The following is an 18,900-nucleotide window of genomic DNA, read 5'->3' on the forward strand; positions in this document are numbered from 1 at the left end:
TCCGAGCATGAACCTCCTTCTTAAGGTCATGCCACAGCATCTCTTTGGGTTCAAGTTTGGACTTTGGCTTAAAAAAAATAACGAGGGTTTTGGAATGGCCTAGTCATTCAGAAGTGGACTTGCTGTTGTGCTTTGGATCATTGTCCTACTGCAGAACCCAAGTGTACTTCAGTTTGAGGTCACAAACTGATGGCCAGACTTCAGGATTTGTTGGCAGAGAGCAGAGCTCATGGTTCCTTCAATTACAGCAAGTCGTCGAGGTCCTGAAGCAGCAAAGCTCCAAACCATGACACGACCACCACCATGTTTCACTGCTGGCATGATGTTCTTTTTATCACATACTGTTCATTTTACATCAGATGTAATGGGATGCACTCCTTCCAAAAAGTTCCAATTTTTGTTTCATCAGTTTACAGAATATTTTCCCAAAAGCTTTGTGCATCATCAAGATGTTTTTTTTAGCAAAAGTGAGACGAGCCTTTATGTTCTTTTTTGTCAGCAGTGGCTTTTGCCTTAGAACTCTGCCACCCATGCCGTTGTTGCCTCGTCTCTTTCTTATGGTTGAGTCATGAGGCACTGGCCTTTACTGAGGCAAGTGAGGCCTGCAGTTGTTTAGATTTTGTTCTGGGTTCTTTTATGACCTCTTGGATCAGTAGTTGCTGTGCTCTTGGGGTAAAATGTGTAGGCTGGCCACTCCTGGGAAGGTTCACCACTGCACCATGCTTTCTCCATTTATGGATAATGGCTGTCACTGTGGTTCAATGGAGTCCCAGAGATTTAGAAATGGCTTTGTAACCTTTTCCAGACTGAGACATGTCAGTTACTTCTCTTATCTGCTCCTGAATTTCCTTGGATGATGTCTTGGGTTCAATATGTCCGACTTCTCCTTGTCAGACAGGTTCTATTTAAGAGATCTCTTGATTTGAAAGGTCTGGCATCAATATATCTATATAGTCCACAGAGTGTACAGGAGGAGACAGAGTGGGCGTCAGAGCAGCCCACACTGTACAGGCTGTAGCTCACGTCTCAGAAAAATGCTCCCGTATCAGTTTTACAGTTTCCAAAATCACATGCAACACACCCACAAACTGCACACGGTATTTTCAGTTTGCACACATTGTTTTGCACCTGGATTGATAAATCTGAATTACAAGCTCCTTGGTTTAAAGGCACAGTATGTAACTTTTTAGCCAAAAAATGCATATTTTTCTTTTTTTATTTATGTTTAGTTATGTTTACACGGTAAAAAAAATAATAGAACTCTACGCAGGCTTGCATCTCCACAAACCTGACTATTCCTATGTCCATGGAGAAAGTTCCTAAGTATAACTTTCTATTACCATGGAATCATGCAAGTGACATACCACCTCCATAAAGTTACATAATGTAGCTTTAAATGCATTGTTTTTCTGCAGCTGCAGCTAAAAATCAGAGGGAATTACATAGACCATGATCCTTTGCGCCATTTCAGTGCATACTACATAATGAAATAAGTGTTATTAAGCACTTTTAAATCTTAATTCTTTGGATTATGACAGTAAAGATTCACACTAAGATCTTGTCAATGTGTTTTGAAAAGAAAAAGTAGCACACCTACAGTTCTGTTGTCTCCAAAATATTGCAATAAATATGGTACAGTGAAATTTAGATACTGTTACATCCATATTTGTTACAATGAAATTTTAAGTCGTAGAATTAAGCTTAAAAAGCAACTAAACAATATATATAACAAAAATATGAGCTGTATTCGGTACTAAGACTTGAAACTCAAAGCAGTCGGACTATGACTTAAGACTTTATTTTGACTTGAGGCCAAAGACGTGGGACTTACTTGAGACTTGCAAAAGAATGACCTATGTGCAGAGCCAAACTGTGCCAGGCCAATATGCAAAATGATATCAAGGCCAGCATGGTCCAGAGTCCTACAGGGGATGGCACAATTTACCCCTTTTACCAGAGGAAACAGCCCTTTACCTGAAAACCTGTCTCACTGCCACTACAGCCCTGCATAGTAGTAGTAGTAGTAGTAGTAGTAGTAGTAGTAGCAGTAGCAGTAGCAGTAGTAGTATGTAGATAACGGTTAATACCTGCTGTATTTGCGACCCCCATGAGCGCCCTGACCTCCGGTGTCTGCAGCAGGTGTGATGTCATGTCTCCTACTTCCTGCGATGTCGCCAGGTGAAGCACCGTGTTACCGTGGCGATCTGTGAGGGCAGGGTCAGCTCCAGCCAATAGGAGAGTGTCTACAGCCTCCTTCTGCTGCGTCAGGACAGCCAGGTGCAAAGGAGTCTGGGATACAGACACAGTCAGGTCACATTTCAGATTTGCTGACCTGGTTTATGACCTGGTTTATGACGACTGTGTAATCCCTCAGTCGTCCAGGTCTGATCCACAGTAAAAGCCAAAAGTAAAATCTGTTAACTGGACAAAAGTTGTAGAAGTGAAGTGATGTTTTGCTGCTCATCCAAGCCACTTCTTCAGTTCTGGTCAGATTGCTGGGGGACACTGCCTTATATCTATATGAAGGGAGGAGTTAACTGCACTGAAACTTGAGATGGCTATTGTTTACAGTTTCTGTATGTAGGCTCAGTCTATTGAGCTACAATAAGTGTGTACTGTGCCTGAGTTATATTTAGCATATTCATTCAGCTCTTAATGGGTGCTTCCACATCTACTTAGCATCCTGGCTAGTCCAATTGTTCCATTTGTTTTCTTTGTTTGCTTTGCTTTGCTTTTCTGAGGATGAAGTTATAGATGGGGGAAAGATGATGTCTAAGGCCACCATTCCTGTTAAAGGAACGATTTTCCTAACAAAAATTTACATTATCTGGCTCCCGAGGCTTCTTTGATGAGCAGCAAAACATCTTCACTCCTACAACTTTTTGTCCAGTTGACAGACTTTACTTTTGGCTTTTACTATGACCTGGTTTATTGTTAATATCTCTGTAATCACTGGGCCTATGATTGAGATGTGATTGTTATCAGTTGAAAGGACTTTAAGACAAAGATTTATATGATAAATTTGTGGAGCCAATCCCAAACTGATAATGAAAAGATTTAACATTTGTGACTCTGAAGTTTGGAGATTTAGATGCTTTAGTCCTTGTTTACCTGGTAAAGATAGTTCCTCATACTGAGCAGTTCCTCAGTGGAGAAAACCGACAGGACCTGGGTCAGACTCTGTAATGCCTCCGGTTGGCTGTGCAGAATGGCCAAGTGCAGACCTCTACAAAACACAAAGAAATAATTACTCTTTACTAAATAAAATTAGTCACATCTATGAAATCAACAATGGCATTAAAATGGAACTAAACAATAAACTTTATTTGCAACTAAACTGTATATCTTGTTATAGCACTGTCTACTGTTCCAAGTCCTGTTTTGCCAACATCAGTGCAAACTAGATAAATTTGCAGAGTTTGTGCTGCCTCCAGTGGTCACTGTAATTTCAGGTACTACGTGACATAACACAAGACTGCCCTGATTACAGCTAGGTGTTTCTGATTATCACTTTAAAAAGTATAAACTCACGTGTCCCCATCCTCATCCTGAGCTGACAGTAGATGGCGCTGTGGGATAAGGAGAAAGGCTGGGTTTCCTGAGACAGAGAACTGGAATAGTGCCTCCACCTGGTGACGAACTGCATTTACCACTGGATCATCTGAAACAAAAATGGTTTGAAATATAACAAAACCAAGAGCAATCAAGAGTGAAAAGCACTATTCAGTTAAGAATAGTTGTAAAAGTAATATGTCATAACGTCTGATTTATAATTTAATGTTTGTGGAAATGGAAGAACAATATCTGGTATTTTCAATGGATTGACACAAAAATGTGACAAAGTAAATAATATCTGAAGAATTTTGTCACTTGTAGACTTACTCACAGAGGGAAGAGGAACCAAAATTTTTACTCAAATAAGAGAACTGTTACACTGTACAATATATTACTCTAGTAAGAATACTGTTAACAGTGCTGCCCACATGTACTCTGGGACTAAACCAGGTCTGGGTATTACCTGTATGATTCCCAAGAGGACCCTCAGTGTCCTCCTCGCTCTGCCCAAGCCTGGAGTTTTGTTTCTGAGCTATGTCTTTGAGAACAGCCCCTGAGGAGTCGTCATCGTCTGGATCATCATCATCTGCTGCAGAACTTCTAGAAGCTAAAAATTAATGAAAACATTACATCAAATACTGAAGACAGCACACATTGAAAATAATCACACATTAAATCAAAGTCCAGTCCTGGTCTACATACTTTTTCTGGTCCCAGTTCACTTCAGATTGGTTTAATCCAGCCTGGTTCAGGTTAACACACTGTTTACTTCTGAGGTAAAACGTTACTATCTAGCTCTGTTAATATTTTGCAGAAAAAAATCTGTTATGATTAAAAATACTGATCTTTCCATGGACTAAATAACTAGGAAAAGAAGGTGGAGACTAAATCCAAATTCGCAATAAAACAGTAATTTTAATGTAGCCTACAAATACTTGGATGTTTGTCTATGGTCTCCTTGTGGTAGATGATTTGATCCGACTAGTTCATTTAAACCGTTTGCAGTGGTCCAAAGTTATTCCTCACTTATACACACACTTATAACGGTGAATAATTAGGATGCTCTGAAAGCATGAGTGTTGTGAAAAGCGCTTATGAATTCAGAGACCAGTGCAGAGTTTTCCATCACAGTACAGCTAACAACTAGCATGCTAACTCACACTTCTGATTCAAAACAAAACAATTGCATTTGTGGCACCAAAGTATCAAATTTTGCTAGTACTTGAAATATATTCATGTTTATGAAGCAGAACAGCCAAAAGCCCCTTTTCCCATCTCAGTTCTGGTGCAGGTCCTTAGATTTAGACATCATGTGCTCTTGTATTAAATGTTCCTGTATCAACGATTAACAAGCATGTGAGATATTCAGGCAGTTTATCAAGTAGTCCCTTATAAATACAATGACCAACCTACTTTTTAGTGTACAGTGATGGGTTTTAAATTAATCACCTGTTATGAATGCTTGATGAGTGAATGCTTTATAATTACATGCAGATAGTACACAGCTGAGCTACTTATATAACATATCTGTACTGGGGTGAGACTCATTTCAAATACATGGGAACAAAAATCGTGCAGAGCCACATTAATTAGTTATACTAATCTCCAATGGCTCTCACCATGTTTGGCCCCCGCTCCAGAGCCCAGGCCAGCTGAGTACCCTCCAGAGAAGCCTCCTCCAGCTCCAGGAGAACCATAGTTAAAGGATGGAAAGTTCTGGTAGTACCCTGTAGACAAGAGGCACATCAGGATCAAGACTGAGGGACTGGTTTACAAAATATGATGCCTTCTGAATATATTAAGGCTGTACAATATATTGCAATCAAATCCAAATCACAAATTGAGTTGGCACAATTATAAAATTGCAAAGGAAAAAAAAAACAAATTCATTCATTGGTTGCCATGGTTGTGGTAGGCTACTCTTGTGGCTGACTACACTGAGCTGACTACACTGAGCAGTGTAAAATTAAATTTTACATTTTCAGCTTAATATTTGAGGATTTTAATGAACTACAAAGTGCAACTTGTGTAGTTCAAAATGAAGTTAAGGACTATTCAATTGCGTGATTAGACGTTTTTGTTTTTTGTGTATCCTTGGCGACCCTGCTTGGGGATAGCTATGCTAGCCCGCTAGCTCTGAAATGCTACTCTGACTTTTTACAACAATGCAACAGGTTTTCTACAACATATGACAGGTCTTTAGGATCTTCAATGCCTTTAAAGCAAAATTACAAAACAAAATGACTGCAGTTTGGAAAAGCAAATGTAACGTGCACTGCAGAGAACATGAGGTCTGACTCTGGTAGTTTCTACGTATAAAGAAATGATCATGTTTTGAACTTTCAAACTGTAACTGTTTTCATAAAAATCACAAATTGAAAACCCACCTCCTCCCCCCCCTACTCCCCCCCCCTCCTCCAGGCCCTCCTCCTCTGTAAAGGCCCCCTCCTGCAGCTCCACCGTGAGGCCCACTGAAGTCCTGGAAGTTTGGTAAAGTCTTCTGCCTCTTCCTCTGCACTTCCTCCTTATCTGCACGGACAAGTAGCGCACAGTCTATGTTATTTATAATGAAACAGAAGACAAAGGCTTAAACCAGTTTGTAATAAACCCAATACTGCTCCGTATGAAGTGTGATGTATGGGCATGGCCTATATGCACCTGTGACAGGTGGTAGATGAAGGGCTTGCTATGTGGGAGTGTCCTGAGATGTGTGGGCGTGCCCTGTGAGCTGTAGACGTGTCCTATTTGTACCTATGATCTGTGGGTGGTAGGTGAAGGGCTTGGGCTCGCTGGTCTCGTTGTCAGACTTCCTCTTGAGTTGGACAAACACAGACGTGGGCTTCTGCAGGTTCAGGTCACGGTACTTTGGAGTTTTGAACACTATGGCAAACTGCACAAAGGAAACAATTACAGCCAATCAATAATCAGTGCTAGTGAGTGAATTAAGGCTGAGGTTAAGGTTAGGTTAAGGTACACTTTATTGTTTCTATAGGGAAATTTGTCCTCTACATTTGACCCATCCTTCAATGCCACTGGAGCATCTGCTCAGGAGCAGTGAGCACCACAGCACAGTGCTAGTGGAGCAGTCTCCATGATCTTGTTGCTAGTCTTTGCTGGAGGTGCACGTTTTGAATTGAAGGGTAAATCCAGAGTCCTAGAAATCGAACCTAGAACCTCCTTGCTATGAAGCATGAGTGCTGGCCACTCAGCCAACTGGAGCTTTCACATGAGGCCTGTCCATATACCAAGAATGAGAAAAACTTCTATGTCTGCTATCTGCAGGTTAAGGCACTGGAAATACAGGTTCAGTTGTGCCTGTAGTAAATTTTTTAAAACTGTAAGAGTGCAGGCTAAATAGTCCATTAAAACCTCAAGGAGTAGTAGCAGTAGCAGTACCTGTCTGTGTACATCGGTGGGTGAGAAGTCCCCCAGGGCCTCCCAGGTTACACCAGAGTTGTCCTCCTCGTAGAAGCGCACTTGAATATCATCTAGAACACACACAAATAGATGTATTTCAAATAGAGTAAATCCTCTGCCCCACACAATCTAACATTTCAGATACATAGAGGCACAACCCGCGCTCATTAAACTAATATAATGTCTTTCACTACATACAAGGATTTACTGTTTGGTGTTCCTCTACAAGAGAAGTGACTGAAGTGGTTTGCTTGAAGATACAAACTGGGAAGAGGATAATTTATGGAGCTTAAAATGTGATTTAATAAGCTTTGATAATTCAAACATATTTTAACTTCTATTATAATTCAGCAAACCTGAACTACTGCATTGTTGGTATAGACATGGACACTTTACTTAGAGTAAACAGGGGCTAGTAGTAGTTGTAGTATTTTTACCTTTCTGTACTTTGTCACAGAGTAGGTAGACCTCCTCTCCCCCAGTCACACATCCTGCTGTCCTGTCCATACGCACAATCTTCAGGTTTGAAGCATTCGGAGCCTCTGAGAAAGAGAGGACATATTAGAGATGTTTCACCTCTACATATGTGTGAACACTTCACCCATAGACTGAAGCCAAAGACTATGTGACATCACACTTCTTTTATACAGTCAAATGAAGCTGTATAAAAGAAGTGTGATGTCACATTACACTTCTTTTATACAGGCTAGCCGTTATAGCAGCTGATTTTGAGCTGAGTTCCATATTCGGAATTCAGAGTGTGCGCTTCATCGCGGTCAAAGAGCCAATCTTGAGCAAGGCTGTTGAAGGTACTTGCCCCTTCCCGTCCAGGGAAAGAAGGCACCTGACTGGTCTGTTATTAATGTTCATATCTTGATTTAGGGACAATAAAAACAACAGGATCATATAAAGTGGGTTAATGTGAACATTTTAACCAAAATGACGAGCCTAACAGCAGCAGGTACAGAGAGAGGGATGACATTTTTTCTTTACAAAGTGATTTGGAGCTAGACTCAATGGAACCAAATCACGCCCGTGCTCACTTCCTATTTGCAATGCAGTGGCTAACAGGTTAGCTATGTCCATTTATTTATACAGTCTTTGGTTTAACCTGTACATGTGCGGACATTTGGACTCACTGCTGTCGTAGATGGGCTCAGACACCACTGGTTCCAGCCTGCGGGAGAAGCCTCCATCGCTGTCGGGTAAGAAGGCAGTGAACATGAGGCGAACCACACTCAGATCCATCTCTTTGGACTGGAGACTGGCCACAGAGGAGATCAGGCTGCGCTGCTGGTCTGAAAGTACAACAATAATGGCAGAGTGGTTATCCTGTCTCTTCCCTCTCGCCAGGAGGTTGTGGGTTAGACTTCTGATCTTTGAGTGGAGTGTGTATGTCCTCTCTGTGTTACTGTGGCAGAGTGGTTGTCCTGTGTCTCAGTAGGAGGTTGTGGGTTCGACTCCTTTCTGACCTGTGAGCTCTCGGGGTGTCCTGACCTCCCCCCGCATGGCGTCGATCTCTGGGTGGATGTGGACTCCACAGTTGTAGCCCATCCTGAAGGCCTCCACCATGCGCTCCTCCAAAGTCTTGGCCACATTCTTCTTGGTCACATGGAGGATGCCCAGGTTTGGAAAACTACAATGAAAATGTGAGTTTAAGCTCACATGCCAGAGAACTGCATCTGGATCTTAAATCAGTTTAGCCTTAGTTTAATCTTGGCTATGTAAAGAACATAGTCATTGAAAAATGTTGTCTTTTCAGAACCTGATCTTAAAATAGACATGCTCTTATATACTGTGCCCTACCTCCACAAGTCTCTCTCCTACCCCTTTTTTGAGCTGCATCTCAGAGTGCCTTGTTTTGGAGCAGTGTTTTAAAAGTGGACCAAAAACGTATTTTAATCAAAAAATGACAACAAAAAAGACATCATCCAGCCTTACGAGCCCAATTCTGATCCAGAGCAAGAAGAGTAAACTGAAAACATCAATCCCCCACAGACTGGATGCATCTCAATGGTTTGGTTCTCAATGGTGGTTACTACATTATTTACTATGATGTGTAGGGTTCTATGGTCCACACTCACACCTGTACAACTGAACAAGCAACGACCTGATGACGACATCACACAGTGCTGCTTGTTTACATGTGGAGCAGCAGTCCTATCGCTTTAGCAGAGAAATTAAGACCAGCGGTAGAAAGATCTCTTAAACAGTGAGTCAGATATGAGTCCTACTGTGATACACTCTCCTCCATGAGTTTATGGCTTAAACAACAGTGTGGAGCAGCAAGGACAACAGGAGATGATTATGAGGAACTTCTGTCTGTCACAGTCCTTGCTAAAGTTTAGCGTAGGTTATCCTCTCCGCGTACAACACAGAGCTCGCGCGTGTGCTAACATGAGCAACCGTGCCATTGCTTTAGCCAAAGTCCCAATTCACACTGGACAAATGTGCCATGCTTTAGGGGCTACCCGTGGGCAATATTGGCCTAGTATGAGCGCATTGTTATTTTCGAGTTTCACACACTCGCAAATAAGGCTGTCCGTCACAGGTTTCTCATTCACTCTAAACGTTCTTTCTGCTGCTTTTTTTTTGTTCAGTCTTTCTGAATTACTGTAATGTTGAAATTTGAAATGGTACGAGAATAGCAGATACTGGTACACAAGCCTATATGCTCTTGCTTGGTTGTAAGTGGGACAGCAACAAAGATGTGAAATTACAGTATATATTTTAATAATTTAACATACAAGTCGCATCTGAGTATACATGGCACCCCCGGCAAAACTATGACTTATAGTCCGGAAAATACGGTATATGGTAGTACTTTTGCAGTACCTGATAATAGAGTCTTTGGGCTGCAGATCGGCGATGCAAATACCCTTGTCACACTGCTTACCCACAAGGCTGTGCGCGTGCAGCTGAGGACTGTGGGTAAGGGCTGTGACCAGCTGTACCACCACACGTGCCGGGCCCTGGTAGTTACAGATCTGAGGACACAAGATGGAGGAACCAATGAGATTTACAAGTGAATTCAAAGTGTAAACTGTTTTTATTATTACACATCTACTACTGAATTAAATTAATTAGCCCTGGTTTAGTCCTGGTTTAGCCCTGTTTTTTAGACCCTAGTTGAGATCCGCTATAACTTATAGCCCTGGTTTAGTCCCGTCTTACCCCTGGTTTATTCCTGGCTTAGTCCTCGTTCAGTCCTCGTTCAGTCCTGGTTTCAGTCCTGGTTTCAATCCTGGTTATGGCCTGGTTTCAGGTCTTCAAAGTGTATTTTAAAGTACACTATGTAACTTTTCTGGCAGAGGGAATGACACCATGTCTCCATGGTCAGATCCTGAACTAGCCAGAACGTAATCCTTATTTAAATCCTTTCTGGAGGTGGAAAGTCAACTGCATGATTACATGCAAACAGAAAATTAAAACCATACTTCTGAACATCATATTATAAATATGTTATAGCCAAAGGAACAACATTTCCATGGAAACACGCAGGAAGAGGCCCTCCTCCAGGCCAAGTAAGAGTCAATTTTGACCCTAAGGATGCTTGTCATTGCAATAAACACATCCATAATGAAAAAAAAAACATGCTTTTATATTAACCTTTTTTTTATTTATTTTTTTTTTAAGTTATATACTGGGGCTTTAAGTCCTGGATCCCATAAATCTGTCTGAATAATCCTGAATAAATTATCTCTAATATGAAACTAGTTATCACCTGGGCTATTTAAAGGCCTTGTACCCGATTTTTTCCCAGGTATTTGAGCAAAATGTATCTTGTCCCAGTACAGATATACTGTACAAACAGCTCTTGAGGTCAAAATAAGTCCACTGTGTAAGGTCTGCATCTAATTCTAAAGATTTCATTGCCCGATAATGAGGAAGTACACGTTAACATGCTAGTTGTTGTTAGCTTAAGGCCACAGCAAAACTCTGCTCTGGTCTCTGAGAGTTATAAAAAGCTCTTTATAAACTTTATAAACTGATGAATAATTAGAATACTCTAAATGCATAACATATGTGAGGAATAACTATCTTTTTCAGACAGTAAATTAGACTTATTTGGCAAAATGCACTTTTAGAGCTTTTAACCATATTATAGCTGTGTCCCCTCTCCATTTACTCTCTCATAGTTGTTATTCAAGTGATTCATGCATGTTTGAGCCATCTTTAATCGCTTATTTTCAAGACATCACATTGTCGATCAAGCCCGTTTTCACCTCCTATGGCATGTGCCCACTGTGATGTACTTACTGTGTTCTGCAATTTTATTTTTTTACCTGATGATACTCATAGGAATCAGCAGTGTTGCATTTTGGTACAAATGTAAAAAAAAAAAAAAAAAAAAAACTCTACTCGCTAGCATGATGTGCAACGATCTTTATTGTGCTGATGTTTTTCGACAATGTCAGCTCCTTTTGAGCGCTGCAATTTTCTAATGCAGAAGTCAGTTGATGTTTGAAGTTTACTTCTTGGTTGGACACGGGCTGCTGATATGACATTAGTAGAAGCAAATCCATAACCCTTACCTAGCAACCATAAAGTAGTGCCAAAATGTGTCTATATTATAATCAGAATAATATAATTTAATGACAACACCCGTTTTTAATCTTAATATTCCTCGTTTTTCTACTCAGCACTACTTCTAATATTTTTGTACTTTTGTTCTCAATTTTTTTCAACAAACTGTGACTTACCAAATATTTGTTACAGCTTTACATCAGGTAACAGTACCATCTCAAACCAAGTGACCTATGCATGCGTTTTAAACAATCTCATATACTGTACTTCCACTGTACTGTCATTATAAAACTAAAATAAAGTCATTTGGGTGAAGCTGCTGCTTGGCGTTAAACAGGAAACCATCGAAAGCACCACATTATGTTTCTAAGAACTGCCCAAACAAGTCATCTGATTGGATGAGGTCAGAACCAGGAACAGGAAGTGGTTTTAAGTTATTCACTGCAGCGATCAGGCAGAGAAGAACAAAGGGAAGGGTTTTTATCTGATCTAGATAACATTTACTATAAATTTCAAGAGAATTTTGTGTGCTAAAAGTATCGACAGAGTAGATGGGACTTCATGCAGATGCTATGTGACATCATACGTTGACACAGAGCTCATGTCTCCAGGTTCCTCTTTCAGTTACCGTATCTTAGGATTGAACAATTTTGGAAAAAATTTGAATTGCAATTTTTATGACCAGCATTGCGACTAGATTTGTAATGTATGTTTTAATAATATGATCCTGTTCAAAGTTCACATTTTAAACACATCCAGAGGAACTGGCGAAAATAGTGAAATTACAATAACAAGAATCACATTTCAGAACATGTAGAGATCTATCCTACAGGGTTAGCAGTTTTTATGCAGAATAAAACAGAAGATTTAGTTGTTTGTGGATAAAATTATGGTACTTCATGATTTGCCATTTGCGTTCATTCAGATTGCAATTTCAGTTTGATTTTGATGAATGAAGTGTGTGGACATTAGCAGAAGACTTTTGAATGGACCGGGTCTTGGGGTTAAACTGCAAAAGCGCTACTGCAATCCTGAACTAGTCCCTCTTTATATCAGTTATTTTATTTTCTTACTGATTCAGTCACAATTTAGACTTGGCTTTAAAGTGGCCAGGTTTATCCCAGATTTAGACCTAATTTAGTCCTGGTTTAGTTCAGGTTCAGTTCTGGCTTAGGTTCTGGCTTAGGATCTGGTTTAGCTCTGGTTTAGGATCTGGTCTAGGATCTGGTCTAGGATCTGGTTTAAGTTCTGGTTTAGGATCTGGTTTAAGTTCTGGTTTAAGTTCTGGTTTAGTTCTGGTTTAGGATCTGGTTTAAGTCCTGGTTTAGGTTCTGGTTTAGATTCTGATTTAGGTTCTGGTTTAGGATCTGGTTTAGGTTCTGGTCTAGGTTCTGGTCTAGGTTCTGGTCTAGGTTCTGGTCTAGGATCTGGTTTAGGATCTGGTTTAGGATCTGGTTTAGGATCTGGTTTAAGTTCTGGTTTAAGTTCTGGTTTAAGTTCTGGTTTAGGTTCTGGTTTAAGTTCTGGTTTAAGTTCTGGTTTAAGTTCTGGTTTAGGATCTGGTTTAGGATCTGGTTTAGCCCTGTTCTCATACAGTAAGAGAGGGGAAATCCCATATGTGGAAAGATTCACAGTAAAGAGCAGGAAGTCCAGTAAATCAAAGGAGAGACTGAACCAGGAAGTAGAGACACATAAACAGACTCATCTGGAACAAACTACTATAGATTATATTTAAGACAGCATCAACATGACATGTCATTGTCTCATAGTGCTGCACCTCAAGGTTAACCAATCCACAGCTCATTTAAAAATAACATTTATGATATTTTAAGTTTGATCAAATGCACATTTTGATTGAGTGCAGTGTCGTGGAGCATTTAGGGGTTTAGCCCTGATTTTGGGGTGATTAAACTCAGGTTTACCGTGGTCTAGCCCTGGTTCAGCCTCTGTGGTCCTGGTCTGGTCCTGGTCTGGTCCGGTCCTGGTCTAGTCCTGGTCTAGTCCTGGTCTAGTCCTGGTCTAGTCCTGGTCTAGTCCTGGTTTACCCTCACTAGACCGGTGGTAGGTGACATAAATGTCTTTAAAGTGAGGTGAAATGAGACAGAGGAATCTGGGGTTTTCCCTGGTCCTGGTCTGAACATGTGAGGAGAAGTTGATGAAGAGAACAGACTAAACACTACCACACACACACACACACACACAGGGCAGGGCAGGGGATGGCACATGCAGATCCTCACACTGGCCAGCAGGGGCACAAGTGGCAGGGGACCATAGACTAGAAGTGGACTAAGGGAGAATGACCTCACCCATAGTGTTTGGCTCCAGCCAAATGAAGCCAATCAAGTTTAGCAGTTATTGGCACTGATATGGAACAGAGTTCCAAATTTGGAATTCCGAAGATGTGTATGCAACCAAAAAGCGAATCAGGAGCAAGGTTGTTGAAGATACTTTCCCCTTCCCACTCAGACTGCTGCTTTGGCAGGGGACGGGCGCTTAGAAACAAGGAAGGATAGCTGTCAATCAAACCTGTTGCTAATGCTAGGAAGAGTGATCTTGGAGAAAGAAAGCGCCTCATTGGTCTGTTTTAATGTTCATATCTTGATTCAGGGACAAAGTAGTGAAATAAAAATCCCAGGACCACAGGGAGCGGATTAGTATGAACATGACCAAAATGATGAGTCGGACAGCAGCAGTTATGGAGAGAGGGGCACCGATGTTTGGAGCCAAATTGCTCATGCTCTTCCACACGGTGGATAACTACGTCCATTTACAGTCAATATGTGGCACTGAGGAGTGAAACAGGGCGTTAGTTCAAAAGTCCATAGCCTGCTCTACAACTCCCTCATTTGATTGATTCTGATCTGGTCCTGGTCTAGTCTTGGTCTAGTCCTGGTCTAGTCCTGGTCTAGTCCTGGTCTAGCCTTGGCAATGGACTGTATGTTTTCTTGTTTTATTCCTGGTCTAGTCTTGATCCAGTCCTGCTCCAGTCCTGACAGCGCGGTATGTTTTCCTGGTTTAGTCCTGTTTTAGTGCTGCTCTAGTCCTGGTCCTTGTCTAATCATGGTCCAGTCCTGTTCCAGCTTTGGTCTTAGCTTTTAATTAAATTTAAAATGTGGAAATGTGTTGTGTGATGTTTTTAAATGAAAGAATGGGGGATTGTATGGTTTGATTGTAAATGGATGGATCCTTGGATGTATTTTAATTGTTTGTAACCTGCTGAGGGACGGCAGATGGAAACTAACTTTAGCCAAATCTTGTGTCTCTTATTTTATTAGAATAATGGGTTTGCACATGATCCCTGTTAAAATAAACCAATAAACCAAAACTAAACTAACCTTGACAGTGGGGTATGTTTTCCTGTTCTTCTCGCTGGAGGCCCCTGGCAGACCTCCGTGTGATGGGCCCTCACAGCCGTACCGGAACCTGAAGCCCCGCTGAACAAACAGGGAAGACAGGGAAAAAAAAAACCTTAAATCATGAAAAATCAAATGTAAATAAAAAGGTATCAAGTGTCTTGAGTGTATCCTCACCTGTTTTGGCTGTTCAGTAATTTGGAGATATGGACCATCCACTGAAACAGACAGGAACATTCAGCCAATCAGAAAACAGAGTGAAGTCTACAGCAGCCCCTTTTTGAACACAACTCTGATTGGTGGAAAATTAAATAAAAATAAATAAAATCCATGTTATGAACCAGAACTAAACTGGGACAAAAAATACACCAGTTACAGTCAAAACCAGGATTAAATAACTCAACCAGGTTTAAACGACCCATATTACAATGCTTTCTAATTTATGTTACAGTGTTGTTTCCTCATCACAATGCACCTCATCACCTCATTGTGTTTTGTTTCATTCACACGTTTAACACACAAACCCTGCGAGTTGTTCTGCGAGTTCTTCTCTCAAACAGAAAACACTCTGTTCCACTTTGTGATGTCATGTGGTAATACAGGAAGTGCTCCACTGTGTTTTTAAACTCCATACATGAAAAAGAGAGGGCTGAAGGACACAATACCAGTACATGCTCGATTAGGATACAAAGCTGCCCCCCCTTATACTTTGAGTTACTTCTTTGTTGTTAATCCAGTACCTTTTATTTAAACCTACACAAACCATCATCTTTGTTTTGATACATGATGGAAAATGTGTCAGTCCTGCCGTCAGAACTAAGTTTGTTGTTTTAATTTGAGATAAAACTCCAGAGTCTTTAAAAACAGATCTAGTTCATTTTAAACAGGTCGCATTGGTCCAAAGTTTATTCCTCACTCTGAGATTATAAGCGCTTTTCACAACTCTCAGAGACTAGAGCAGAGTTTTGCAGTAACGGCAAAGCTAGCAACAACTAGCATGCCAACGTGCACTTCCTGATCATTGGACAGTAAAACACTTCATAATTGGATGCAAACAGAACACAGCAAGCTTATTTTGAGCCAAGAGCTGCTTATACAATATATCTGTACTGGGCGAGACACATTTTGCTCAAATATATGGGAACAAATTGGGTACAGGGCCTTTAAGAAGAAAAGGAACATGTTTTGGCTAACCAGGCTACAACAAGTGCTAAAACATGGCAGGGCATCAGGTGCAATCTAACACATGGACTAAAAGACCAAACTATGACATGGAAAATAACAATGATCAAAGGACAGAGGTGAGACAGGAAACACTGACTAAACCTCCCTCCTCCACACTGCTCAACCTGTAAAAAGTACACCTCAAATATTCCTCAAGTAGAAACACAAGTACAACAACGAGTACTACTACTACTACTACTACTACTATGAGTATTACTACTACAAGTACTAAAAGTACTACTACTAGTACAAGTACAAGTACTAATACGTGATCATTTTAATTTAAATATACTTAATTGTGGAAGTAAATAAAATAAGGAAATAAAAATAAAACATAATAGAAGTAAGTTGTATCTAGCCTATAATAAACAAACAAATACATCAGCAAATAAAAATAGCTAAATTGTAGTAAGGTGCAGGAAAGCGTAGTGAGGCGCAGTAAAGCATAGTAAAGTGCAGTAAAATTTGTGAAAGGGGAAGTGAGAGGCAGCAGCAGAGTGTCATGAAACTCCACTTTCATTTGAAGACTTTCCCCCTTGAGAGCAGGACCAAAGGTTTCTGCCTCAAAAACCACACACTCACTTTTATTTATGTCTCTCAAATCCTCTTTCATAAATATAGAGCTACAGAAGAGTACGTATACAGCAGGACCAAATCTAAGGATAAAACCGGACCAAAACTGGGCTAAACTAGGTCCAACTTAGACTAGGTGTAAAAGATGACAAACTCAGCAAGACCAACGCGTTGAGGCCAGGACTTAAAACACGTTTAGTGTTAGTGTGACACCTAATCTCCACCCACAACAACATTTCAAACAGAGCTACTAACCTGAGGAGCACCTGGAGGACTAAAGGGGAGAGTGAGGGAGAAGGAGGTGTGGATTGAGGAGGAAGAAGGGTGGAGTGAGGGGGAGGAAGGGTGGGGTCTGGAGGTCTAAAGGGGAGAGTAAGGAGGGAGGCGGGATCAGTAGGCCTAAAGGGGACAGTGAGGAGGGGCGGGGTCTGGAGGACTAAAGGGGACAGTGAGGAGGGGCGGGGTCTGGAGGACTAAAGGGGAGCGTGAGGAGGGGCAGGGTCTGGAGGACTAAAGGGGAGCGTGAGGAGGGGCAGGGTCTGGAGGACTAAAGGGGAGAGTGACAGGGAGGGGGTATAAGGAACAGTAGTTGGTTGATTGGTCCAGACTTCAAACTCCGCCCCTGCAGCCAGATGTTTGTAGATGTTTTGCCAGACTAACTTGATCTAACAACTAGTTTACACCAGGACTAAACCAAAACCTGCTCAACCATAAAATACCGTACATATCTATTCTTTTCTGTTCCTGGGCCAAAACAAGGACTCAAACTCAAACCAGCTCTACACCAAGACTAAACGAGAACTAAACCAAGCCTACACCAAGTCAAAATTACTTGTAAATCATGTACAAATCTGGACTAAACCAGGACTAAGACAGGACTAATCAAGGATTAAGGCAGTTCTAAACCCACTGTAAATCAGGACTAAACCAAGCCTAAACTGGTCCAAAATTCCTTATAAAGCAGGTCTACATTAGCGTACACTGTGCTGCATGTGTGGTGCATCCTGTGCTCTGAGGTTGTGGTCGCTGCAAAGCAAAGAGAGATTTTTATTTTGATGGCACTGGTTACAGACTTCAGACCTGAGTGTCTACAGCTGAATAATGCTGATTCTGTGCCATTACTGTCACGATGCTCAGGTTCACTGGTGGAAGACGTACTCCATTTTGGTACTTAGGTAAAAGTAATGTAAATGTACATGTAGTGAATTTGATATAGATTTGTGCTGAATTTTGCTCAATAGAAACAATTAAATAAAAAATTTCAATATCTGTTTTTATTTGTATATTTTGGTTTGCTCAAACTATGAACTTCAAAATTAAATTGTATTAGTTATAGTATTGATTAGTGTCTGATTTCGATACTTGGTAACACTTTTTAATAACTACACTTTAATCAGTCTTAATTGAATGAACACAGGATTAATTCATAATGAACAAATAGTTAATTAAGAAAGACTCAGGCTTAGTAAATCCTGACCCCTTGATAAAGTTAGTAAGTCGAGTCATCCTTAATCAGCCATTTGTTTATTATGAAATACAGCTGAACAAATTGGGAAATATATCAAATACATTTTTTTATGGCAAGCAGTGATTAGATTTGCGATTTATGTTTTGATAAAAGGATTCTGTTCAAAGTTCACATTTTAAACATGGCCAAAAGAACTGACACAAAGACTGGAGTAGACAGCTGATGAACCAACACAAGACACACATTTTAGAACATGTTTATAGTAAGACCCCATAGAGACACAGGGAGGGCATCTGACACAGGGAGGGCGTCTGACACACAGGGAGGGCGTCTGACACACAGGGAGGGCGTCTGACACACAGGGAGGGCGTCTGACACACAGGGAGGGCGTCTGACACACAGGGAGGGCATCTGACACACAGGGACATTTCAGTCATTGTGAGAGTGATTATTGAACCCGAGGTCTGTCATTCACTTTCATTCACATTATCTGATAGACCGACATCAGAGGTGGTAGAGCAGCCAAAAATAGTACACTAGTAAGAGTAATGTTACTTCAAAATAATATTACTCAAGTAGAAGTAATGGTTCAAGAAATTACTGAAGTAAGAGTAAAAAAATATTAAGGAAAAGTACTACTCAAGTAAGAGTAACTTAAAGAATAACTGTATCATCTGATTTATGATTTGAAGTGAGTGTAATTTGCAGGACCAAACATTAAATACTGCACAAAATATAGTATTGTCAAACAGACACAAAAATGAGTCAAACTAAATCAATCTG

General features: G+C 40.7%; 2 protein-coding genes across 2 annotated transcripts in view; one reads left to right on the top strand and one right to left on the bottom strand.

The window, feature by feature from the left end:
* Positions 1-18,900, top strand: part of canx (calnexin) — a 251,927-nt gene that overhangs the window by 130,307 nt on the left and 102,720 nt on the right. The gene's annotated exons all lie outside the window — the stretch shown is intronic.
* The window catches only part of LOC117371063 (nuclear factor NF-kappa-B p105 subunit-like), a 36,866-nt gene that overhangs the window by 7,844 nt on the left and 10,122 nt on the right, over positions 1-18,900 (bottom strand). Inside the window, 15 exon segments of the mRNA XM_033966654.2 lie at positions 2,088-2,289; positions 3,112-3,226; positions 3,532-3,661; positions 4,019-4,162; positions 5,175-5,282; positions 5,943-5,959; positions 5,961-6,084; positions 6,307-6,445; positions 6,952-7,043; positions 7,410-7,514; positions 8,112-8,270; positions 8,445-8,608; positions 9,808-9,959; positions 14,835-14,933; positions 15,030-15,070. Of these exon segments, the coding sequence (XP_033822545.2) occupies positions 2,088-2,289; positions 3,112-3,226; positions 3,532-3,661; positions 4,019-4,162; positions 5,175-5,282; positions 5,943-5,959; positions 5,961-6,084; positions 6,307-6,445; positions 6,952-7,043; positions 7,410-7,514; positions 8,112-8,270; positions 8,445-8,608; positions 9,808-9,959; positions 14,835-14,933; positions 15,030-15,070 (1,791 nt within the window).

Source organism: Periophthalmus magnuspinnatus, chromosome 5 (genome assembly GCF_009829125.3).
Source record: "Periophthalmus magnuspinnatus isolate fPerMag1 chromosome 5, fPerMag1.2.pri, whole genome shotgun sequence".
In the NCBI taxonomy this organism is placed as follows: domain Eukaryota; kingdom Metazoa; phylum Chordata; class Actinopteri; order Gobiiformes; family Gobiidae; genus Periophthalmus; species Periophthalmus magnuspinnatus.